Source organism: Coregonus clupeaformis, unplaced genomic scaffold, assembly GCF_020615455.1.
Source record: "Coregonus clupeaformis isolate EN_2021a unplaced genomic scaffold, ASM2061545v1 scaf0419, whole genome shotgun sequence".
NCBI classification, from domain to species: Eukaryota; Metazoa; Chordata; class Actinopteri; order Salmoniformes; family Salmonidae; genus Coregonus; species Coregonus clupeaformis.
Window position 1 is genome coordinate 109,140 of NW_025533874.1, and position 26,161 is coordinate 135,300.

The 26,161-nt window shown below is 43.6% G+C and overlaps 1 protein-coding gene and 1 pseudogene across 1 annotated transcript in view; both read left to right on the plus strand.

Annotated features, from left to right (window-relative positions):
* The window catches only part of klhl32 (kelch-like family member 32), a 54,684-nt gene that overhangs the window by 4,252 nt on the left and 24,271 nt on the right, over positions 1 to 26,161 (plus strand). The window contains exons 2-3 of the mRNA XM_041853369.2: positions 15,869 to 15,966; positions 16,953 to 17,133. Coding sequence (XP_041709303.1) covers positions 15,944 to 15,966; positions 16,953 to 17,133 — 204 coding nt within the window. The 5' untranslated portion in view covers positions 15,869 to 15,943. The remainder of the gene's footprint in view (positions 1 to 15,868; positions 15,967 to 16,952; positions 17,134 to 26,161) is intronic.
* Positions 10,307 to 13,366, plus strand: LOC121543942 (annotated as a pseudogene).

The window sequence follows — 26,161 nt, forward strand, 5'->3', positions numbered from 1 at the left end:
ACCCAAGATTTGACGGTACATGGCCCCGTCCATCATCCCTTTAATGCGGTGAAGTTGTCCTGTCCCCTTAGCAGAAAAACACCCCCAAAGCATAATGTTTCCACCTCCATGTTTGACGGTGGGGATGGTGTTCTTGGGGTCATAGGCAGCATTCCTCCTCCTCCAAAAACGGCGAGTTGAGTTGATGCCAAAGAGCTCGATTTTGGTCTTATCTGACCACAACACTTTCACTCAGTTCTCCTCTGAATCATTCAGATGTTCATTCGCAAACTTCAGACGGGCCTGTATATGTGCTTTCTTGAGCAGGGGGACCTTGCGGGCGCTGCAGGATTTCAGTCCTTCACGGTGTAGTGTGTTACCAATTGTTTTCTTGGTGACTATGGTCCCAGCTGCCTTGAGATCATTGACAAGATCCTCCCGTGTAGTTCTGGGCTGATTCCTCACCGTTCTCATGATCATTGCAACTCCACGAGGTGAGATCTTGCATGGAGCCCCAGGCAGAGGGAGATTGACAGGTCTTTTGTGTTTCTTCCATTTGCGAATAATCGCACCAACTGTTGTCACCTTCTCACCAAGCTGCTTGGCGATGGTCTTGTAGCCCATTCCAGCCTTGTGTAGGTCTACAATCTTGTCCCTGACATCCTTGGAGAGCTCTTTGGTCTTGGCCATGGTGGAGAATTTGGAATCTGATTGATTGATTGCTTCTGTGGACAGGTGTCTTTTATACAGGTAACAAGCTGAGATTAGGAGTACTCCCTTTAAGAGTATGCTCCTAATCTCAGCTCGTTACCTGTATAAAAGACACCTGGGAGCCAGAAATCTTTCTGATTGAGAGGGGGTCAAATACTTATTTCCCTCATTAAAATGCAAATCAATTTATAACATTTTTGACATGCGTTTTTCTGGATTCTTTTTTGTTATTCTGTCTCTCACTGTTCAAATAAACCTACCATTAAAATTATAGACTGATAATTTCTTTGTCAGTGGGCAAAATCAGCAGGGGATCAAATACTTTTTTCCCTCACTGTAGTAACCAAAAAAGTGTTAAACAAATAAAAATATAATTTATATTTGAGATTCTTCAAAGTAGCCACCCTTTGCCTTGACAGCTTTGCACACTCTTGGCATTCTCTCAACCAGCTTCATGAGGTAGTCACCTCGAATGCATTTCAATTTACAGGTGTGCCTTCTTAAAAGTTAATTTGTGGAATTTCTTTCCTTAATGCGTTTGAGCCAATCAGTTGTGTTGTGACAAGGTAGGGTTGGTATAGAGAAGGTAGCCCTATTTGGTAAAAGACCAAGTCCATATTATGGCAAGAACAGCTCAAATAAGCAAAGAGAAACAACAGTCTATTATTACTTTAAGACATGAAGGTCAGTCAATACGGAACATTTCAAAAACCATCAAGCGCTATGATGAAACTGGCTCTCATGAGGACCGCCACAGGAATGGAAGACCCATAGTTACCTCTGCTGCAGAGGATAAGTTCATTAGAGTTACCAGCCTCAGAAATTGCAGCCCAAATAAATGCTTCACAGAGTTCAAGTAACAGACACATCTCAACATCAACTGTTTAGAGGAGACTGTGAATCAGGCCTTCATGGTCGAATTGCTGCAAAGTAACCACTACTAAAACACCAATAATAAGAGACTTGCTTGGGCCAAGAAACACGAGCAATGGACATTAGACCGGTGGAAATTTGTCCTTTGGTCTGGAGTCCAAATTTGAAATTTTTGGCTCCAACCACTGTGGCTTTGTGAGACGCGGAGTGGGTGAACTGATGATCTCCACATGTGTATTTCCCACCGTAAAGCATGGAGGAGGTGTTATTGTGTGGGGGTGCTTTGCTGGTGACACTGTCTGTGATTTATTTAGAATTCAAGGAACACTTAACCAGCATGGCTACCACAGCATTCTGCAGCGATATGCCTTCCCATCTGGTTTGGGCTTAGTGGGACTATCATTTGGTTTTCAACAGGACAATGACCCAACACACCTCTGTGTAAGGTATATTTGACCAAGAAGGAGAGTGATCGAGTGCTGCATCAGATGACCTGGCCTCCACAATCCCCCGACCTCAACCCAATTGAGATGGTTTGGGATGAGTCGGACCGCAGAGTGACGGAAAAGCAGCCAACAAGTGCTCAGCATATGTGGGAACTCCTTCAAGACTGCTGGAAAAGCATTCCAGGTGAAGCTGGTTAAGAGTGTGCAAAGCTGTCATCACTTTCTTGGTTACTTCATGATTCCATATGTGTTATTTCATAGTTTTGATGTCTTCACTATTATTCTACAATGTAGAAAATAGTAAAAATAAAGAAAGACCCTTGAATGAGTAGGTGTGTCCAAACTTTTGTCTGGTACTATATATATATATATATATATATATATATATATACACAGTATAATCAAATGAAGTTGTATTTATATAGCACATTTCAGACATGAATGCAACGCAATGCACTTCACAGGAAAAAACTAATAAAAAAACAATAAAATAAAAACAGAAATATTTACTACACAACAAACATAAGAGGATAAAAAATAAAAACATAATAATAAAAACATAACAACTGGCAAACTGAAAAAAGAAAGAAAAAGCACCCTAAAGAAAAGCAAAGCAGTAAGGTGTGTTTTAAGATCTCTTTTAAATGTGTCCACAGTTTCAGCCCCCCTCAGGTTCTCTTGTAGGCTATTCCAGAGACTGGGGGCATAGTAACTAAAGGCTGCCTTTCCATGCTTCTTGGTCCTAGGCTTTGGGATAGTTAAAAGGCCAGTGCCAGAGGACCTGAGCTACCTACTGGGTACATAACTCAAAAGCATGTATGATATGTATTGGGATGCACAATCGTGGATTGATTTAAAAACCAATAGAATAATCTTAAAATGTATTCTAAAACGCAGGCAGCCAGTGCAGAGACTTTGAAACCGGTGTAATGTGTGCAGCATTCTGTATGTTTTGCAGTTAACCAATGGCTTTTTTGGGTAGACCAGACAGGAGAGCATTACAGTAGTCAAGCCTGCTTGTAATAAAATCATGGATGAGTCTATGTATCAGCCTGAGATAGAAACGGCTCCGGTGACACAGAAATGTAAAGTTGTGTATCGTCTTGGTAGCAGTGAAAATCAAAATCAATTTCTGAAAACGCTGCCAAAGGGTAACATATATAAACTGAACAGTACCGGACCCAAAATGTAACCTTGTGGAACGCCACATGTGATATCTATTTTCTTTGAGTTATGTTCACCAAGGGTGACAGTCTCGACCTGTTAAATAAATTTAGAACTGGACCGGAGATGCCAACCCACTTCTCCATTCTGTCCAGAAGGACATCATGGTTAACAGTGTTGAATGCAGCACTTAAATCCAAGAGTACAAGGACAGAGAGCTGTTTGGCATATGTGTTGGCTCTAAGATCATTTACCACTTTAACTAAGGCTGTCTGTGCTGTGGTGGGCACGAAAATCAGGTTGGAATTTTTTAGAAATACAGTTGTTTGAAAACCAATTTCTTCAGAATTTTACTTAAGAATGGAAGGTTGGAGATTGGAGCTGAAGAATCTAGATTACTTTTCTTCAGAAGGGGTTTCACCATAGCAGTTTTTAGTGCAGTGGAGAAAGTGCCTGTGAACAGGGAGTGATTAACAAAATATGCAATTAAAAACTGTTTTGAAGAAGGTTGTGGGGATAGGATCAAGATGGCAGGTAGAAGGCTTAAGCTGTAATATCACTTTCCTATCATCAAACTTCTCATCAGGTCTTGCTTAACTGATACCGAGCCTAATGTTTGTTATCTTATCTCTTAACCTCTTCAGCCCGAGGTTCCCCATATCCGGGGTACTCCTCCCGCAATCGCAAACAATGACGTAGTACGGTTTTTAAATGTGTGAATACCTGAATGTTATACACTACTGGAAAGAGAAGCGTCTCAACTGTGAATCTAGCTAAACTGTTGTTGCCCAAATGAAATAATATTCAGGCTCCAAGCAAATATATATATATTCGTAGACAGATAACGTATTTTTCTCAACCTATCTACACAAACAATACACCATTCGAAAGCTGCTACCTCACAGATTCCAACAGTGAAAGCCGTGTTCCTTTCTGACCAACACTCACTAAACTATTAATCAAAGAACGTCAATAACAAACGTCCATTTTTTTCTCTCACAACAACAAACTGCGTATTACCTTTGTTTTTGTTACCAAAAGTAGTGTCTGATCGAATAAAACCACTTGAAAAGAAACTCTAGTGTCTCTCTTCGGAGGTAAAACGGAGGTAAAACGCAAAGTTTATAAAAATATGGCAGGCTCTAGTAACAAATATACAGTTACAGAGGCGTTATTAATTGTAACAGATGAAAGTTGGACTCCATGTATCCCCATTGACTCTGAATCGGACGATGAGGACCTGCTTAGACCGGACGAACCAGACCCCAACGACGAGAACGAAGGTTATCGTGTCCAGGGCCCTACTCAAGCATCAGAAGAGTATGTAATCCCATTGTTATTTATTACTTCTAATACTACTATTACTAATTTATTGTATGAGTACAAAACATACATTCTAAAATATATATTTGAGTAACTGAAGCTCAACGTAAATTAGTGCTAGCTTAGCTTAGAGGCCCACACGCAAGTTTACTTACAATACAATGCTATGTGTATTATTTATTGTCACTGAATTATCACTTTAGTCAACATTCTCATAGTTCTAACTATTTATTTTATATATCTGACTGTTTTGAGTCAGATTTGTCAATGAATGAATACAAGTGTGATTTAGTCATGATTTTCTTTTCTCTTTTGTCTTGTTTGCACAGTGAGGATTATAGGGGGGATGAGCCACAGCCAGAGCATCTGCCTCCTCAGCCACAGCTTCCCCTTCCTCAGGCAGAGCCTCCTCTTTCTCAGCCTGGCCGCTTGTCTAGGCCACGGTCTTCATCGGACACTGAGTCCCCTGTAAAGAGCCCTCAACCCAAAAGAAAAAGGAAAGCTTTCTCAAAGTCAGCGCATCCAAACAATCACCCACAAGGACAAGGGGGCAGAGGGAACACTTATACACAGACTAGCGAGGGGATAAGAACCAGGTGTGTGTAATGACAAGACAAGACAAGACAAATGGAATGATGAATATAGGAGCGGCAGTGGTTAGTAAGCCGGTGACAATGAGCGCCGAAGCCTGCCCGAACAAGGAGGGGAGGCAGCCTCGGCGGAAGTCGTGACACACACCAGGCCAGGGACTAAGCTACACTTCAGTTATGGACTTGATGCCATTCCCTCTACTTGGTGGGGGCTATACGCTCCTATATTTTTGTAGACAATTTCTATTCTAGCCCTGCCCTTTTTGAGGAACTACGTAGAAGAAACACTGGTGCCTGTGGGACAATTAGAACGAACAGGATTGGTTTCCCACAAACCAAAAGGAACAACCTGCCAAAAAAAGCAGAAAGGGGAGATTTGCGGTGGATACGCAAAGGAAATGGATTATTTGTAAAATGGATGGACACACGTGAGGTAACCATGTGCTCTACTGTACATGAAGCATTTAATGGACAAACTGTCAAAAGGAAGGTAAAAGAGGGTGGTGTATGGCAGACTAAAACTGTGCCCGTCCCAGATGCGGTAGCCGACTACAACCGGAGCATGGGTGGAGTGGATTTATCCGACGCATTGATTGGATACTACAGTGTTCACCACAAGACGATGAAATGGTATAAGACTTTTCTTTTTCATTTAGTTGATATTGCTGTTGTAAATAGTTTCCTACTTCACAAATAACTACATAAGAACAACCCCACTAAGCCATACACACAGAAGAAGTTCAGGGAAAAGCTACTCACAGAAATAGTGAGCTTTGCTAAACAGTCTGAACCACAACCTCCACCACGACCACCACCAACATCCTGCATGCCAGAATACTATGGTGATGATGCCAGCAAAGACAGGAAGAACTGTGGGAGATGTCTGGATGTTGGCATCCCCAAAGTGAAAACACCTGTGTACTGCAGGAAGTGCCAAGTCCCTTTGTGCCTTAAATCAAAGCGTAACTGTTTCAAGGATTGGCACGACAGCAAGTTTTAGGGTAAAAAGGGTCTACATTTTGTGTGACAACCCACCCAAGGACACAATATCATTGTTTGTAGTTTTGGGATGTGTGGACTTTTTGTTTTTACATTTGTTGTTTATAGTTTCTAATAAATCTGCTCAGTTTGGAGTCAAACTTTCCCATTGTATGGTTTATTTTAATGGGAACACGTATAGAGGTCTGGGAGAACATTGGAAACAACATCAAAACAGTTGTATTTTGATGGGATGTACACATATAGTGATATGTTAGTGAAATTAAATTACTTTTGCTGTCTGGTACCTGATAAAAGTCAAATGGCACTGATGGTGCCCAAATCTACCCAAATGTCTCCATTTGGTAATCCGCCTAAACATACTTCAACTAAAACCCCTACAACTTTGGTTTACTTTACTTTATTGGCATCAAACTTCACATAAGTACTCATCAGATATTGGGCTATGGTCCCATAGTGTTTAGGGGCTGCAGCTGCATAAGTCCAATAAAGCATTTCCTATAAAACCTGAAGTTACTTTCAGGCGGAATCAAAACCTCCCAATTTATGCTGTGTTCTAGCTTCATGTATTCTGACACAGTAATACCACATTAATTATTTCACTTCAAGATACATCTCACATGTGTTACCTTTCTTTTGCTACCAAGATTATGTTTATTGCCCTTGTCGTTTTGGAGATACAGTGAGGGAAAAAAGTATTTGATCCCCTGCTGATTTTGTACGTTTGGCCACTGACAAAGAAATTATCCGTCTATAATTTTAATGGTAGGTTTATTTGAACAGTGAGAGACAGAATAACAACAACAAAATCCAGAAAAACGCATGTCAAAAATGTTATAAAATGATTTGCATTTTAATGAGGGAAATAAGTATTTGACCCCCTCTCAATCAGAAAGATTTCTGGCTCCCAGGTGTCTTTTATACAGGTAACGAGCTGAGATTAGGAGCACACTCTTAAAGGGAGTGCTCCTAATCTCAGTTTGTTACCTGTATAACAGACACCTGTCCACAGAAGCAATCAATCAATCAGATTCCAAACTCTCCACCATGGCCAAGACCAAAGAGCTCTCCAAGGATGTCAGGGACAAGATTGTAGACCTACACAAGGCTGGAATGGGCTACAAGACCATCGCCAAGCAGCTTGGTGAGAAGGTGACAACAGTTGGTGCGATTATTCGCAAATGGAAGAAACGCAATATAACTGTCAATCTCCCTCGGCCTGGGGCTCCATGCAAGATCTCACCTCGTGGAGTTGCAATGATCATGAGAACGGTGAGGAATCAGCCCAGAACTACAAGGGAGGATCTTGTCAATGATCTCAAGGCAGCTGGGACAATAGTCACCAAGAAAATAATTGGTAACACACTACGCTGTGAAGGACTGAAATCCTGCAGCGCCCGCAAGGTCCCCCTGCTCAAGAAAGCACATATACAGGCCCGTCTGAAGTTTGCCAATGAACATCTGAATGATTTAGAGGAGAACTGGGTGAAAGTGTTGTGGTCAGATGAGACCAAAATCGAGCTCTTTGGCATCAACTCAACTCGCCGTGTTTGGAGGAGGAGGAATGCTGCCTATGACCCCAAGAACACCATCCCCACCGTCAAACATGGAGGTGGAAACATTATGCTTTGGGGGTGTTTTTCTGCTAAGGGGACAGGACAACTTCACCGCATCAAAGGGACGATGGACGGGGCCATGTACCGTCAAATCTTGGGTGAGAAACTCCTTCCCTCAGCCAGGGCATTGAACATGGGTCGTGGATGGGTATTCCAGCATGACAATGACCCAAAACACAAAGCCAAGGCAACAAAGGAGTGGCTCAAGAAGAAGTACAATAAGGTCCTGGAGTGGCCTAGCCAGTATATGTGGAGGGAGCTGAAGGTTCGAGTTGCCAAACGTCAGCCTCGAAACCTTAATGACTTGGAGAAGATCTGCAAAGAGGAGTGGAACAAAATCCCTCCAGAGATGTGTGCAAACCTGGTGGCCAACTACAAGAAACGTCTGACCTCTGTGATTGCCAACAAGGGTTTTGCCACCAAGTTCTAAGTCATGTTTTTGCAGAGGGGTCAAATACTTATTTCCCTCATTAAAATGCAAATCAATTTATAACATTTTTGACATGCGTTTTTCTGGATTTTTTTTGTTGTTATTCTGTCTCTCACTGTTCAAATAAACCTACCATTAAAATTGGACCTACAGCCAGTGAACTCACTGAGAGTCTTAGCAAGGAGTTAGTGTCAGAATGGGTATTTTGAAAAATAAACTGGTCTTAAATACTAAAACCAAAAGCATTGTATTTGGTTCAAAGTATTCTCTTACACGTAAACCTCAACTGGAGTTGTACATAAAGGGTGTGACCATTGAACAAGTTGAAGAAGCTGAACTCCTAGGAGTAACATTGGATGGTCAATTATCATGGTGAAGTCATATTGACAAAGTTGTTGTGAAGATGGAGAGAGGTACGTTATTATGGACATTGGTGTTGACCGTGACCTTTTATCCTCCTGTGATGTCATCACCCAGAATTGGCACAGCATTAATGGAACACTACCTCATGTTGAGTTGGGTATATCGCTCTCCTGTTTTCTACCGTTTGTACATGGCTGTACCCTTTTATTTTGTAGTTTGCAAGTAAAGGCAATGAACATTGAAACGCGTGTGGATAATCCTTGTAAAGTTACCACATCTTTTTGGCGATGAGGATAAAACTTTGAGGTCAGCTGGTACGTGATGTTGTGCTAGCTAGCTAAGAAACCGTGAGTTAGCCATTTCTTTTTTTGGAGAGCAGGACAGAAAAGAACGTGGACAGAATATGTGAAAAGGTTGGGACACTTTTTCTTGGCAAATGGAATTACAGATGAGACTAAACAGCGCTCTATTCTCTTGAATAATAATGGCACCGGATGAGATGGCTGCCCCCTAACCAATTGTGCTATTATGTGTGTTTCTTTGCGTTATTTGTAATTTATTCTGTACATAATGTTTCTGCCACCGTCTCTTATGATCAAAAATAGTTTCTGGATATCAGGACAGCGATTACTCACCTCGTATTGGATGAAGATTTTTTTTTCAACAAGTCGGACGCGAAGGATATTCTACAGACACCCGACAAGGCACAAATCCCTGTCATTCGCATGAGAAAGAGATGGAGATATCGTGGACGTATGTCGGGGTGCTTTGTAAGGTTCCGACGGTGAACAAGTTATATGCCTCTACCATCAGTCCTATTAGCCAACGTACAATCATTGGAAAACAAAATAGATGACCTACGATCACGGATATCCTACCAACGGGACATTAAAAACTGTAATATCTTATGTTTCAACGAGTCGTGGCTGAATGACGAAATGGACAACATACAGCTGGCGGGATATACGCTACATCGGCAGGATAGATCGGCTGACTCCGGTAAGACAAGGGGAGGCCTGTGTGTATTTGTAAACAAATAGACCTCCTTTACTCCATATACAGAGACGCGTACAAAGCTTTCCCTCGCCCTCCATTTGGCAAATCTGACCATAATTCTATCCTCCTGATTCCTAATTATAAGCAAAACCTAAAGCAGGAAGCACCAGTGACTCGGTTAATAAAGAAGTGGTCAGATGACGCAGATGCTAAGCTACAGGACTGTTTTGCTAGCACAGAATGGAATATGTTCTGGAATTCTCCCGATTGCATTGAGGAGTACACCACATCAGTTATTGGCTTCATTAATAAGTGCATCAATGACGTCCCCACAGTGACCGTACGTACATACCCCAACCAGAAGCCATGGATTACAGGCAACATCTGCACTGAGCTAAAGGGTAGAGCTGCCGCTTTCAAGGAGCGGGACTCTAACCTGGACGCTTATAAGAAATGCCGCTATGCCCTTCGACGAACCATCAAAGAGGCAAAGAGTCAATACAGGACTAAGTTTGAATCGTACTACACTGGTGTCCACATCACCAACAAACTATCATGGTCCAAACACACCAAGAGGGCACGACAAAGCCTATTCCCCCTCAGGAGACTGAAAATATTTGGCATGTGTCCTCAGATCCTCAAAAAGTTATACAGCTGCACTATCAAGAGCATCCTGACTGGTTGCATCACTACCTGGTATGGCAACTGCTCTGCCTTCGACCGCAAGGCACTGGGCAGGGCAAGTTCAAATCGAAGAAGCTGCAGTCAGCAGCGCACCATCTAGAGAGCACAGAAGAAGAGGATTGTTCCTACAACATGTTTAATGTAAGTGACCCGCGCGAGGAGCCTATCTATGATACAGTGGAGGTAGATGGAAAAGAGATGAGGATGGAGGTTGACACAGGGGCCTCTCCATCTGTCATAACTGAGGAGACCTACAGAAAGACCTGGGACTCAAAATAGGCTCCTGCCATCACACCGGCAGGGATCAGACTGCGTATGTACACTTGAGAGACCATACCATTGCAGGGGGCTCTAGAGGTGGATACAACAGCCAGGAAGCGAGAGCACGGCTCCTGGTGGTTAAAGGGAATGGACCTAGTCTACTAGGGCATGACTGGCTCAACAAAATACAACTGAACTGTGGTGAGATAAAACACACACAAGTGACTGTGGATGTCATTAAAAAGTACTCTGAGGTTTTCAGAGATTAACTGGGCATGCTGCAGGGTCCTGTTCGTGGATCCTCAAGCAGAGCCTTGTTTTTTCAAGCCCAGGACAGTAACCTACGCCATGAAAAAGAAAGTGGAGGATGAGTTGGAGCAGCTGCAAGAAACATCATTACACCCAATCAGTTCTCCCGCTGGGCAGTTCCAATCATTCCCGTTCTGAAAAGTGACGGCACGGTGTGTATATGCGGGGACTACAAACTCACCATCAACATGGCCTCCAAGCTGGACACTTACCCACTTTTGCGGGTGGAGGACCTGTTCTTCGCGACGCTTGCAGGAGAAAATACGTTTTCAAAGCTGGACATGAGCCATGCCTACCAACAGCTCCTCCTGGACGAGGAATCAAAAGAGGATGTGACAGTCAATACTCACAAAGGCTTGTTCAAATACAACCGCTTGGTTTTCGGGTTGGCATCCAGTCCGGCCATTTTCCAGAGGACAATCTGTTGCAGGGGATCCCTCATGTAGCAGTGTACCTGGACGGCATCCTGGTTACAGGGGAGACAGAGGAGGAGCACCTCCGCAATCTGGACTAGGTGTTAACGAGACTCTCTGATGCAGGGCTGCGCCTGAAGCGTAGCAAGTGCACCTTCCAAGCACAGAGCGTGACATACCTAGGTCACAAAATCACAGGGTCTGTGTCCTGTGGTGGACAAAGTCAGAGCAATTAAGGATGCTCCAAACCCCAAGAACGTGTCCGAGCTTAGGTCGTTCCTGGGCATGGTGAATTACTATGGTAAGTTCCTCCCTGAGGTCTCAACAGTGTTGGCTCCACTGTACCAGCTGCTCCACAAAGCCTGTAATTGGAAGTGGGGACCAGCACAAAAGAAAGCTTTCAAGGAAGTAAAAGCACTACTACAATCAGAACAACTGCTGGTTCACTTCGACTAATACAAAGAGATCATCCTGTCATGTGACACCTCGCCCTATGGTGTCGGGGCAGTACTCTCTCATCAGATGGAGGATGGGTCAGAAAAACCTATTGGATTTGCATTGCGCACGCTGAGAAGGGATATTCACAGTTAGAGAAGTAAGTTCTAGTTCTAGCCATAGTCTTTGCTGTAAAACGTTTTTATCAGTACCTCTAAGGTCATCATTTCACCATATGCATTGACCACAAGCCCCTGATGAGCTTTTTCAGTGAATCAAGATGTATTCCTCCCATGGCTTCAGCAAGGATACAGCGCTGGGCTCTCACACTTTCAGCTCACTAATACACCATTGTGTACAGAGCGGGGAAGGACAATGCAAACGCAGATGTGCTCAGCCATCTCCCGCTACCAGAGATGCCCGCCACAACTGTGGTGATCCCGAGACAATTTTCCTAATGGAGAGATTGTCAGACTCACCTGTGAATGCCAAACCGATTAAACAGTGGACAGACCTGGAACCTATCCTGTCCCAAGTGAAAAGATTCCTTATGCAGGGTTGGCCTCCTGTCATAGAGGATGATGGACTGAGACCGTATGCAAAGTGCCAAACTGAGCTGAGTGTGCAAGATGGCTGCATACTCTGGCGGTCCAGAGTGGTCGTCCCGCCCCCTGGCCGTTCACAAGTCATGGACGAGGTTCATGACGTTCATGCGGGTGCATCCCGGATAAAAAGTTTAGCCAGATCTTATATCTGGTGACCTAACATGGATCAAGACTTAGAAAGAAAGTAAAATCCTGTTCTGAGTGCCAGATCAACCAGAAGATGGCTCCGCCTGCGCCACTACATCCGTGGGAGTGGCTTGACCGCCCATGGTCCAGGTTGCACATAGACTTTGCAGGCCCTTTTATGGGTCACATGTTCCTTGTCATGGTGGACGTGCACTCCAGGTGGCTGGAGGCTCACATAATGAGCAACATCACAGTGACAACAACCATTGAGAAGCTGCGCCAGGTGTTTGCAACCCATGGTCTGCCTGACTCTCTAGTGTCAGACAATGTGACAACCTTCACCTGTGACTTGTTTCAAGAAATCATGCAGAGAATTGGGATTCGCCATGTCCGCAGCGCTCCGTTTCACCCGGCCTCAAACGGCTTAACGGAGCGGGCTGTGCAGACACTCAAAGAGGGGCTCAAAAGGAGGAATGGGGGAACCATCGCAACCAAGCTTTCTCAGTTCTTGTTCCAGTACCGTATCATGCCACAAACAACAACAGGAAAGACTCCAGCTGAGATGCTAATGGGCAGAAAGCCAAAAGCTCACCTGGACCTACTGCATCCGGACATCAAAGCACAAGTGGAACAAAAGCAGAAGAAACAAAAAGTGAGACATGACCACCACGCAAGAGAGAGACGGTTAAACCAAATTACACTGTCTACATCCACAACTTCACAAGCAGTCAACGCTGGTTGCCAGGTATCATTCTGAGTCAGAGTGGTCCAGTCTCCTTTGTAGTCAAACTGACTGATGGTCGAGTCATGCGCAGACACCAGGACCACATCCGGCTACGCTATGACAAAGAAAATACAATGTATTCAGACAAAACAGCTGTGGGGGGTAGTGCACAAGTGGAAACACCACAGGGAACAGTTTCTGAGGAACAGGGGCATTCAGTGGCTCCAGGAGAGGGTGATGGACTGTCTCTTACCAACACCCGACCCACTCCTGTGCCCTCAGATCCAGCTCCACTGGGACACGCCTCACCTGTGTCTAGTGGAACACCAGGAGTACTGCGCACATCACAGCGTAGTCACAAGGCTCCTGACAGACTGACTATAGTTGAGACTAGGAGACTCATGGTGTTAGTTTTTGAATAGCAGACATAGTTGAAAGAAAAAGGTCTGTTATCTTTGTTTGTTTACAGTTGCAGTAACACTAGCACAAGTTCTAAAGTATTGCAAAGAAAAGAAGAGGAAGCACTGCTGTTGTTTAGTTGTTGACTTGTATACTTAATGTACTGTATTTTCCTCGCAGGAGGATTGAAATTAAGAGGGAAGAAGTGCTATAGTGTGGACACTATATAAATAATTCCTACTGAATAGGTGGTGTACTTAACTGCAGTATAGTATTATTACTATTCATGGGAGCATGGTTATTATGGACATTGGTGTTGACCGTGACCTTTACCCTGCTGTGAAGTCATCTTTCGGAGTCGGAACAGCATCAACGGGACTAACCACTTGTATAATCTATTTGCATACACTTCAAACATACATACATACCCCACCAGACACGCCACTACAGGTTTCTTCATGATACCCAAACCAAAAACAGATTTAATGCATTGCTCAGTTATGTATAGAGCCATATCATCGTGGAATGCTCTGCCACCAGAAGTTACTCGGGCAAAAAGCAAGTTTTAAAAAAAACAGATAAAAACATGTATCACAGCGCCTTTCTCTACAAATCTAATTTAACTGTACTATATATAACAAAATGAATATGTGTACACTGAGTGTACAAAACATTAAGAACACCTTCCTAATATTGAGTTTCACAACCCCTTTTGCCTCAATTCGTTGGGGCATGGACTCTACAAGGTGTCGAAAGCATTCCACAGCGATGCTGACCAATGTTGACTCCAATGCTTCCCATAGTTGTGTCAAGCTGGCTGGATGTCCTTTGGGTAGTGGACCATTCTTGATACACACGGGAAACTGTTGAGCGTGAAAAACCCAGCAGAGTTGCAGTTCTTGACACACTCAAACCGGTGCGCCTGGCACCTACTACCATACCCTGTTCAAAGGCAGTTAAATATTTTGTCTTGCCCATTCACCCTCTGAATGGAACGCATACACAATCCATGTGTCAATTGTCTCTAGGCTTAAAAATCATTATTTAACCTGTCTCCTCCCCTTCATCTACACTGATTGAAGTGGATTTAACAAGTGACATCAATATGGGATCATAGCTTTCACCTGGTCAGTCTATGTCATGGAAAGAGCAGGCGTTCATAATGTTTTGTACACTCAGTGTATATGAATAGTGTGTAAATTGTATTTTTGTTGTCTCTTGGTGACTTTCCTATATATAACTCTTATTTATTTATTTATTTAATGTAATATCTTTTGTTGTTCTTGTCTATTATTGTTCTGTACTTTGTCATGTATTTGTACGTTTTGTGTGGACCCCAGGAAGAGTAGCTGCTGCATGTGCAGTAGCTAATAGGAATCCTAATAAACTAATCTAAACATGCGACTTTCATAGACACATAATAAACCATAGGCCTATCTTAATTAATCAGACTATGAGACTAGGACATAATGCCCTGATATGACTTGGCTCAGCGACCAGGAGATAGTAGGCTAGGCTAGGCGGCCACAAATGTAACCATTTAATCACTGTCACGGAGGCCAATCAAAGTAGATCAGGTTTGCATTAGGTTACATGCTGCATATTAAACAACATCAAAGGAATGGTAAATTATAGCAGTATGCTAATTAATACACATAATAATAGGCCATACTATAGCCTATATAGACTAGAACAGTGGCCAACAACCTTCTCTTAGTCAAGATCACTTTCTGAGTCAAAATGCAAGCCAAGTGCAATTCTCTGCTGGGCGCGGGACATCAAGTGCACCTACAATGTATTGTGTGATATCAATTAAATGATCAATTTCCTATCGGGCCTAACTATAGTGCATGGGGCGGAGAACCACGGGGCAAAGTTATATTTCCAATTAAATTTGCTGTGGGCTCGTGGAAGCTGCTGTAGACACAGTGATCTAAGCTATCTGATTGGCCAGCAATATGCCTACACGTGCACCTGATTTAGCTCTCTGGGCAGATAAAAGAGTTATGCCATCTGCAGACGCACAAATATCCCAATGAAATGCTAAAACTCTCACCATTACAATAACTGGGGCGGTTAGCATTTTTGGGGGGGATATGATATTTGTGTGTCTAACTTTCTCACTCATCATTATTCACGATTCATTCAGGATTATCCGTAATCATGGTAGCATCCACATTAATGTAGAAGTGTTTAGAAACATTATATTCTTAACCACAGTGTCAGTAGGAAGCTCAGGTAGTGGTCCTTCTTTGCCGATGGCTAATTCACAAAGTGTCTGTTCTTCATTCTATTCATTAAGCTGAAGTGCCTCGCAGTGACGTAGATTCAAGTGGATTTTCAGTCTGCTTTGTATTGGGGGTTAGCAGTTAGCTGACCAAATGGATTGATTGAAATGTACCTTGTCTCTTTCTCTTTCCAGGCTAATGCATGAAGTAACTGCAGCCCTCAGGAATTACAGAATACTGTTCCACCTCTTCTCTCCTTCTCCGGGAGCATGCCATCTGAACCTTGTGTCAGGTAAGAGCTGGTGAATCTGTGTGCACACACATACACACACACACACACACACACACACACACACACACACACACACGTAAAACATACACACACGCACACAAGTACAGTACATCACTGGGGCCAAGCTTCCTGCCATCCAGGACCTCTATACCAGGCGGTGTCAGAGGAAAATTGTCAAAGACTCCAGCCACCCTAGTCATAGACTGTTCTCTCTGCTACCGCAAGGCAAGCGGTACCAGCGCGCCAAGTCTAGGTCCAAAAGGCTTCTTAACAGCTTCTATCCCCAAGCCATAAGGCTCCTGAACAGCTAATCAAATTGCTACCCGGACTATTTGCATTGTTGCAATTTTACTTATCTATTGTTTACTTAACACTTATTTTTCTTAAAACTGCATTGTTGGTTAAGGGCTTGTAAGTAAGCATTTCACTGTAAGGTCTACACCTGTTGTATTTGGCGCATGTGACAAATGTTGACAATGTTGAACTACAGCTGCTGAGCCTTGGAGGTGGCCAGCATGGGGCTCCAGTGCTTTACCACCCACCCTAGTACACACACACACACACACACACACACACACACACACACACACACACACACACACACACACACATAGACACACACACACCAGACTAGTGTTCAAATACTAAATACTATTGAAGGTGACAGACCAAACTGGAGATGTGGCAGGTAGCCTAGCGGCTAAGAGTGTTGGGCCAGTGACGAAAGGTTGCTGGTTCGAATCCCTGACCTGAATAGGTGAAAAATCTGTCCATGTTCCCTTGAGCAAGGCACTTAACCCTAATTGCTCCTTTAAGTCTCTCTGGATTAGAGCGTCTGCTAAATGACTAAAATTAGATGAGCAGAGAGACAAGATAGGTGATGACGAGAGAGACAGAGATTTTCCCCCAGCCTTGACTGATATCTCTCCATTTCCCTTTCCCTCTCTCTCTCCACCGCTCTCTCTCTCTCTCGCTCTCTCTTCCAGTGGGCAGGACCTGGTAAAAGACCAGAGGCTATGCCAGTCCAAGTCTCACCAGGACTCCGTCCTCTCCGCCCTCAACCAGCAGAGGAAGGACGGCCTACTCTGTGATGTCACCCTGGTTGCCGGCGACCAGAAGTTCCACGCCCATAAAGCGGTGCTGGCGGCGTGCAGTGATTACTTCCGGGTGAGTTTGGACCTGGGGAGAACACTGCACTCTTAGAAAAAAGGGTTATTCGGCTGTCCCCATAGGAGAACCCTTTGAATAACCCTTTTTTGTTCCAGGTAGAACCCTTTTGGGTTCCATGTACAGTCGTGGTCAAAAGTTTTGAGAATGACACAAGTATTGGTCTTCACAAAGTTCGCTGCTTCAGTGTTATGAGATATTTTTGTCAGATGTTACTATTGTATACTGAAGTATAATTACAAGCATTCCATAAGTGTCAAAGGCTTTTATTGACAATTACATTAAGTTTATGCAAAGAGTCAACATTTGCAGTGTTGACCTCTGCAATCTGCCCTGGCATGCTGTCAATTAACTTCTGGGCCACATCCTGACTGATGGCAGCCCATTCTTGCATAATCAATGCTTGGAGTTTGTCAGAATTTGTGGGTTTTTGTTTGTCCACCCGCCTCTTGAGGATCGACCACAAGTTCTCAATGGGATTAAGGTCTGGGGAGTTTCCTGGCCATGGACCCAAAATGTCGATGTTTTGTTCCCCGAGCCACTTAGTTATCACTTTTGCCTTATGGCAAGGTGATCCATCATGCTGGAAAAGGCATTGGTCGTCACCAAACTGTTCTTGGATGGTTGGGAGAAGTTGCTCTCGGAGGATGTGTTGGTACCATTCTTTATTCATGGCTGTGTTCTTAGGTAAAAATGTGAGTGAGCCCACTCCCTTGGCTGAGAAGCAACCCCACACATGAATGGACTCAGGATGCTTTACTGTTGGCATGACACAGGACTGATGGTAGCGCTCACCTTGTCTTCTCCGGACAAGGGGTTTTCCGGATGCCCCAAACAATCGGAAAGGGGATTCATCAGAGAAAATGACTTTACCCCAGTCCTCAGCAGTCCAATCCCTGTACCTTTTGCAGAATATCAGTCTGTCCCTGATGTTTTTCCTGGAGAGAAGTGGCTTCTTTTCTGCCCTTCTTGACACCAGGCCATCCTCCAAAAGTCTTCGCCTCACTGTGCGTGCAGATGTACTCACACCTGCCTGCTGCCATTCCTGAGCAAGCTCTGCACTGGTGGTGCCCCGATCCCGCAGCTGAATCAACTTTAGGAGATGGTCCTGGCGCTTGCTGGACTTTCTTGGGTGCCCTGACGCCTTCTTCACAAAAATTGAACCTCTCTCCTTGAACTTCTTGATGATCCGATAAATGGTTGATTTAGGTGCAATCTTACTAGCAGCAATATCCTTGCCTGTGAAGCCCTTTTTGTGCAAAGCAATGATGACGGCACGTGTTTCCTTGCAGGTAACCATGGTTAACAGAGGAAGAACAATGATTTCAAGCACCACCCTCCTTTTAAAGCTTCCAGTCTGTTATTCTAACTCAATCAGCATGACAGAGTGATCTCCAGCCTTGTCCTCGTCAACACTCTCACCTGTGTTAACGAGAGAATCACTGACATGATGGCAGCTGGTCCTTTTGTGGCAGGGCTGAAAATGCGTGGAAAAGGTTTTTGGGGATTAAGTTCATTTTCATGGCAAAGAGGGACTTTGCAATTAATTGCAATTCATCTGATCACTCTTCATGACATTCTGGAGTATATGCAAATTGCCATCATCAAAACTGAGGCAGCAGACTTTGTGAAAATTAGTATTTGTGTCATTCTCAAAACTTTTGACAACGATTGTAGAACCCTTTCCACAGAGGGTTCTACATGGTACCCAAAAGGGTTCTACATGGTACCAAAAAGGGTTCTACTTGGAACCAAAAAGGGTTCTACCTGGAACCAAAAAGGGTTCTCCTATGGGGACAGCCGAAGAACCCTTTTGGAACCCTTTTTTCTAAGAGTGTAGTTTCAAGTTGTATTGTCACGTGCACAAGTACAGTGAAATGCCTTTCTTGCAAGCTCTTTCCCAACAATGCAGTAATTAATATCACTAGTACTATAAAGTAAAGTAGAACAAAAACACACGAGAAATATAAATAATAAGAACAGGAGAAAGTAAGTAAGCTATATACAGGGTCAGTTGCAGGGTCAGTGCCAATACCATACAATGTGTAGGGTTACTGGAGTGGTAGGGGTAGATATGTATAGGGGTAAGATGACTAGGCATCAGGATATATGATAAACAGAGTAGCAGCAGTGTATTTGTACTGGGCTGTCCACACCACCCTATGTAGCACTATGTGATCAAGGGTGGTGCAGTTGCCATACCAAGCAGTGATGCAGCCAGTCAAGATGCTCTCAGTTGGGCAGCTGTATAACTTTTTGAGGATTTGAGGGCCAATGCCAAATCTTTTCTACCTCCTGAGGGGGAGGAGGTGCAGTCGTGCCTCTTCACTACTGTGTGCGTGGACCATTTTTAAGTCCTTAGTGATTTGGACACAAAGGAACTTGAAGCTTAGTGCGGCAGGTAGCTTTGTGGTTAAGAGCGTTGTGCCAGTAACCGAAAGGTCGCTGGTTCTAATCCCCGAGCCGACTAGGTGAAAAATCTGTCGATGTGCCCTTGAGCAAGGCACTTAACCCTAATTGCTCATGTAAGTTGCTCTGGATAAATGACAACAACAAAAAAAGCTCTCGACCTGCTCAACTAGTGCTCTGTTGATGTGGATGAGGGCGTGCTCGGTGTTAATCCAGGGCTTTTGATTGGGGAAGCAGCGAACCTTCACTGTGGGGACAACATCGGTGATGCATTTGCTAATGAAGCCGGTGGCGGAGGTGGTTAGCTCTTCGATGGTATCAGCAGAGTCCCGGTACAGTCAGCGCTAGCAAAGCAGTCCTGTAGCATAGCCTCCGTTTCAGAGGACCATTTATCTACAGAGCATGTCACAGGTACTTCCTGTTTGAGCTTCTGCTTGTAGACCGGAAGCAGGAGTATAGAGTCATGATCTGATTGCCGAACGGGGGATGAGGGAGGGCCTTGTATGCTTGCTTGTGAGTAGAGTAACAGTGGTCTAGGACTTTATCACCCCTAGTGGTGAAGGAGACGTGTTGATGGAAGTTGGACATTATGTGTCTTAATGACGCAGAATTAAAATCACCGCAACCAGAAAGATAGTCTCCGGGTTCATGGTTTCCTGCTTGTTTATAGCCTTGTACAGTTCGATAAGTGCCAGATTGTTGTTTTTCTTGTCCTGAGATAGAATATATACAGCAGTCATGATAACAGCTGAAAACTCTCAGGAAATAGAAGGGTCAGCATTTGACCATCAGATATTCCAAGACGGGTGAACAATGGGTCAAGACTTCCACTGCGCTAGAGTCAGCACACCATTTGCTGTTGATGAAGAGTCATACCCCTCCCCCTCTAGGATTTCCCTGAATCCAATGTCCTGTCCGCTCGGTGAATGGAGAATCCATCGAGTTGGGTAGCCATGGGGGTTATCTTTTCCGAAAGCCATGTTTCAGAAAAGCAGAGAATATTGCAGTTACGAGAGTCCCGTTGATATCAAATCAAATCAAATCAAATCAAATTGTATTGGTCACATGCGCCGAATACAACAGGTGCAGACATTGCAGTGAAATGCTTACTTACAGCCCTTAACCAACAGTGCATTTATTTTAAACAAAAAAAGTAAGAATAAAACAACAACAACAAAAAAGTGTTGAGAAAAAAAGAGCAGAAGTAAAATAAAGTGACAGTAAGGAGGCTATATATACAGTAAAATAAAGTGACAGTAGGGAGGCTATATATACAGGGGGGTACCGTTGCAGAGTCAATGTGCGGGGGCACCGGCTAGTTGAGGTAGTTGAGGTAATATGTACATGTGGGTAGAGTTAAAGTGACTATGCATAAATACTTCAAATTCACGATTGGAGGTCATCCATCATATTAAGTGTCTGGCCAATAGAATAGAGGGAAGAGGTGGCCGGTTATCCCTTCGCCTTAATCTTACCAGGACTCCCCCTCTCCTGTGATCTTTTTCGCCGGCGTTTCATCTTGGGTAGACCGAAAATTGGGTCGGAATTACACTAACAGCCCAGGGCAGAGTCGAAGTTGAAGCCGGAATTGAGGTTAGTAACTGCCGATCTGATGTTCAAAGGTTCTTGTCGATCATAAGTTTCGCCGGTGTAGGCCGTCACTGTAAATAAGAATTTGTTCTTAACTGACTTGCCTAGTTAAATAAAGGTAAAATAAATACAAAATATGATAGCGGATACATTTCATGCAAAAAAGTAAAGATAAACGCCAAAAGAATCACAAAATAGCAAAGTTGGGTCAGAGCTCGAAAGACTGCAGCCATACAGTACGACGCCATCTTCTGTGCCAGTATGTAATAAATAATAATGTAATGTCAGTGTAATGTGCACATCTGGCTTCAGAGGACATGGAACATATACAATACAGTCCACATGCACAGTATATCTACACAGTATATCTGCACATACACTATATATACAAAAGTATGTGGACACCCCTTCAAATGAGCGGATTCAGCTATTTCAGCCACCCCCGTTGCTGACAGGTATATAAAATCGAGCACACAGCCATGCAATCTCCATAGACAGACATTGGCAGTAGAATGGCCTTACTGAAGAGCTCAGTGACTTTCAATGTGGCACCGACATAGGATGCCACCTTTCCAACAAGTCAGTTCGTCAAATTTCTGCCCTGCTAGAGCTACCCCGGTCAACTGTAAGTGCTGTTATTGTGAAGTGGAAACGTCTAGGCGCAACAGCGGCTCAGCTGCAAAGTGATAAGGCACACAAGCTCACAGAACGGGACCGCCGAGTGCTGACCGCTGAGGTGTCCACATACTTTTGGTAATGTAGTGTATATTAGTCAGTAATCAAGCAAATTGGACTGGAGCCATAGAGATATGGCACTGAATGAGAAATGAGTCAGTCCATAGAGAATGCTAATATGTCAGTATGAGGTACAGATGGCTCATAGGCAGTAAATAGATTAGATCTGCAGACAGACGGATGGATGGACTGACGGATGGAGGGACAGAAAGACAGACAGGCTGGCAGACAAAAAGACAGACAGGAAGGCTGGCAGACTAACGGACCAACAGACAGACAGATGGATGGACGGCTGGACTGACGGATGGAGGGACAGGGAGACAGACAGACAGACAGACCGACAGACAGGGTGGAGAGCTGCAGCTGAGACAGCAGGCCAGTGAAAAGTGCACCAATGAGATTTGATTTAGGGACACTGAGCAGGTTAGGAAGAGGAAATTAATCCTCCCCCTTGAAAACAAGAGAGAGATTATACCTCCTAGTTGCCTATAGGGATTATTCAGCATGGGTATTTTTACGCCTCTTTTCCCTCTCGGTAACTGCGGACATGAGGGTAATAGTATTTCCTCTCTTTTCTTCCTCTTCTCCTCCTTTTGTTATTTCGTTCCCTTTTAAATAGTGTTGTTACACAATCGACTCTCTTCTGTCAAATCTCAGATGAGTCAAGTAACAATATGTTACAGAGCTCAGTTATCATAGTGATCTGGTATAGCTATCAACAGCCTGTACTTTCAGATTAGACTGTGGGACGAATGTCGTGTCAAGTTTGTTATCATCTGGCACCAAAGTTTAGTTAAGCATGTATGGAGTGGTTTTAATTTAGATTAATAATTCAGTAGAGATGGCTCTTTGGAAGGGCATATGCGAGTAGGTTGTGTATGAGTGTGTGAGACTGTGAGTAACTGGTGTGCTCTGGGTTTTTATGAAGCAAGCGCCTACATGCACAGGCACGAACGCACATACACACATACACAGTCCCTGTCATCCTTCTCCTCCAATCCCATCACATTACCTTTGTGTACCTCAGGGAAATATAGCATAATATCACAGCCACCCTGTCTGTGACACCTTACCAGGGCCATGCACAGAGCTTTCAGGGGGCAGGTGCTCAAAATGAAAAAAGCATAGGCATATTTATTTCTGCAACAACACACTCACTCATCACAAATTGTAAGGAAGCTAGTTACAGTGCCTCTTAAACACATGATTGACACCGGGAAAAGAGGGTAGGCTATTAGCTGATCATTGGGTACATTTACATGAACACTAATAATTAGATATTAAACTGATTATGGCAGTAGGTTGAGTATGGCTCATGTAAACACTTTACTCTGCTTATCTTAATGAGTTTAAGGTCAAAATCGAAGTAAGCACACACTGATTAAAACACCTGGTTTTCTGAGCAATCTTTTGAATTATTAGCACATGTTAACAGCTTAATTGGCATTCCAGCAGTATACAGTGAGGGAAAAAAGTATTTGATCCCCTGCTGATTTTGTACGTTTGCCCACTGACAAAGACATGATCAGTCTATAATTTTAATGGTAGGTTTATTTGAACAGTGAGAGACAGAATAACAACAAAAAAATCCAGAAAAACGCATGTCAAAAATGTTATAAATGTATTTGCATTTTAATGAGGGAAATAAGTATTTGACCCCTCTGCAAAACATGACTTAGTACTTGGTGGCAAAACCCTTGTTGGCAATCACAGAGGTCAGACGTTTCTTGTAGTTGGCCACCAGGTTTGCACACATCTCAGGAGGGATTTTGTCCCACTCCTCTTTGCAGATCTTCTCCAAGTCATTAAGGTTTCGAGGCTGACGTTTGGCAACTCTAACCTTCAGCTTCCTCCACAGATTTTCTATGGGATTAAGGTCTGGAGACTGGCTAGGCCACTCCAGGACCTTAATGTGCTTCTTCTTGAGCCACTCCTTTGTTGCCTTGGCTGTGTGTTTTGGGTCATTGTCATGCTGGAATACCCATCCACGACCCATTTTCAATGCCCTGGCTGAGGGAAGGAAGGTTCTCACCCAAGATTTGACGGTACATGGCCCCGTCCATCGTCCCTTTGATGCTGTGAAGTTGTCCTGTCCCCTTAGCAGAAAAACACCCCCAAAGCATAATGTTTCCACCTCCATGTTTGATGGTGTGGATGGTGTTCTTGGGGTCATAGGCAGCATTCCTCCTCCTCCAAACACGGCGAGTTGAGTTGATGCCAAAGAGCTCGATTTTGGTCTCATCTGATCACAACACTTTCACCCAGTTCTCCTCTGAATCATTCAGATGTTCATTGGCAAACTTCAGACGGGCCTGTATATGTGCTTTCTTGAGCAGGGGGACCTTGCGGGCGCTGCAGGATTTCAGTCCTTCACGGCGTAGTGTGTTACCAATTGTTTTCTTGGTGACTATGGTCCCAGCTGCCTTGAGATCATTGACAAGATCCTCCCGTGTAGTTCTGGGCTGATTCCTCACCGTTCTCATGATCATTGCAACTCCACGAGGTGAGATCTTGCATGAAGGCCCAGGCCGAGGGAGATTGACAGGTCTTTTGTGTTTCTTCCATTTGCGAATAATTCCACCAACTGTTGTCACCTTCTCACCAAGCTGCTTGGCGATGGTCTTGTAGCCCATTCCAGCCTTGTGTAGGTCTACAATCTTGTACCTGACATCCTTTTAGAGCTATTTGGTCTTGGCCATGGTGGAGAGTTTGGAATCTGATTGATTGATTGTTTCTGTGGACAGATGTCTTTTATACAGGTAACAAGCTGAGATTAGGAGCACTCCATTTAAGAGTGTGCTCCTAATCTCAGCTTGTTACCTGTATAAAAGACACCTGAGAGCCAGAAATCTTTCTGATTGAGAGGGGGGTCAAATACTTATTTCCCTCATTAAAATGCAAATCAATTTATAACATTTTTGACATGCGTTTTTCTGGATTTTTTTGTTGTTATTCTGTCTCTCACTGTTCAAATAAACCTACCATTAAAATTATAGACTGATCATTTCTTTGTCAGTGGGCAAACATACAAAATCAGCAGAGGATCAAATACTTTTTTCCCTCACTGTATTTGATCTGCGCATGTGCCAGCACCAGTAGCGCAAGCCTCCCTCTTATGCGCGAGAGAAGTGAGTAGGGCAGATAACTGGAAGTATGCATCTTAGACATTGTTTTCACATACAAACTTTATATGTCGGAACTCAGAATCAAATAGGCTTCACAAAAATAACATGGTCTCTGTGGTAGAACATTTATTTTGATTGGCGATTTTCTCATCAGGTAGCCGGATTTCAAATGTGTCCATGTAAACAGGATTATTAGGAAAATCGTTCTAAACAAACTATTATATTAATCTGACTATCTACAATAATAGTATTATTGTGTGCATGTAACCGTACTCATTGATGTTGATGATTTATGTAAATATGTTAGTTACTAGCTCGATATATATATTTTTGTACGGATTGTGATTTATCTTCAATGCTCTTAAATAATCACTTCATAATAGCCTATACCAGTGGTCACCAAGGCATTCCTAGTCGATCGCCAAACAGTTCTGTAGAAAACCCAACAATAAGCCTTGCATGCGCTGTTGGTGGTAGGTGCACCCGATTCTGCTGCTCTGGGCGCCGGGTAGGTGTAGTTTTCCCATTTTGAACCATTTCATATGTCTGAAGCTACAAACTGCCTTCCCGGCTGGCCCGGGGGGAGCAAATCAAGTACACTATAGGCCTACCACTGGCCAATCGGATTGCTCAGATTACCGTGTCTGCAATAACGTAGCAGGCATAAAAGAAAGCTACAGCAAAGTTGATACAATGAGATTTCTAAACTTTTAAAATCATGACTAGAGAGAGAGACTGTCAACGAATATAGCAAAGAGCTGCTGTTTTTATGAGTGAGTTCATGTTTAAGTTTTTACTCAGCACTGTCAACAGCGCTTTTATAAGCAATAAAATGCGCATTCTCCCTACTTCCACTCAAACTACAATCAGCACTGCAGCTGCAATGAATGAGCAGGAAAGTGTATCGATAGGCTTGCGTTGTAATTATTAGCGGCTTGGGTCTTTTTTAATATTGAGGAATATTTCACTTTCTCTGGTCATAGGAGTAAGTAACAACATGAATTTGTGCATGAAGCAGAATTAATTTGGTGCGACTCGAGTTTCACCATCAGCTGGAAGACGTTGTCCCTTTTTGGTCAGTGTCAGCGGAGGAAAGGGAGAGCGGAGGGACGTTGAGAGGCGGACCCTCAGTCTGCTGCCCTTTCCCTCTGCTGAGACTAATAATCAGA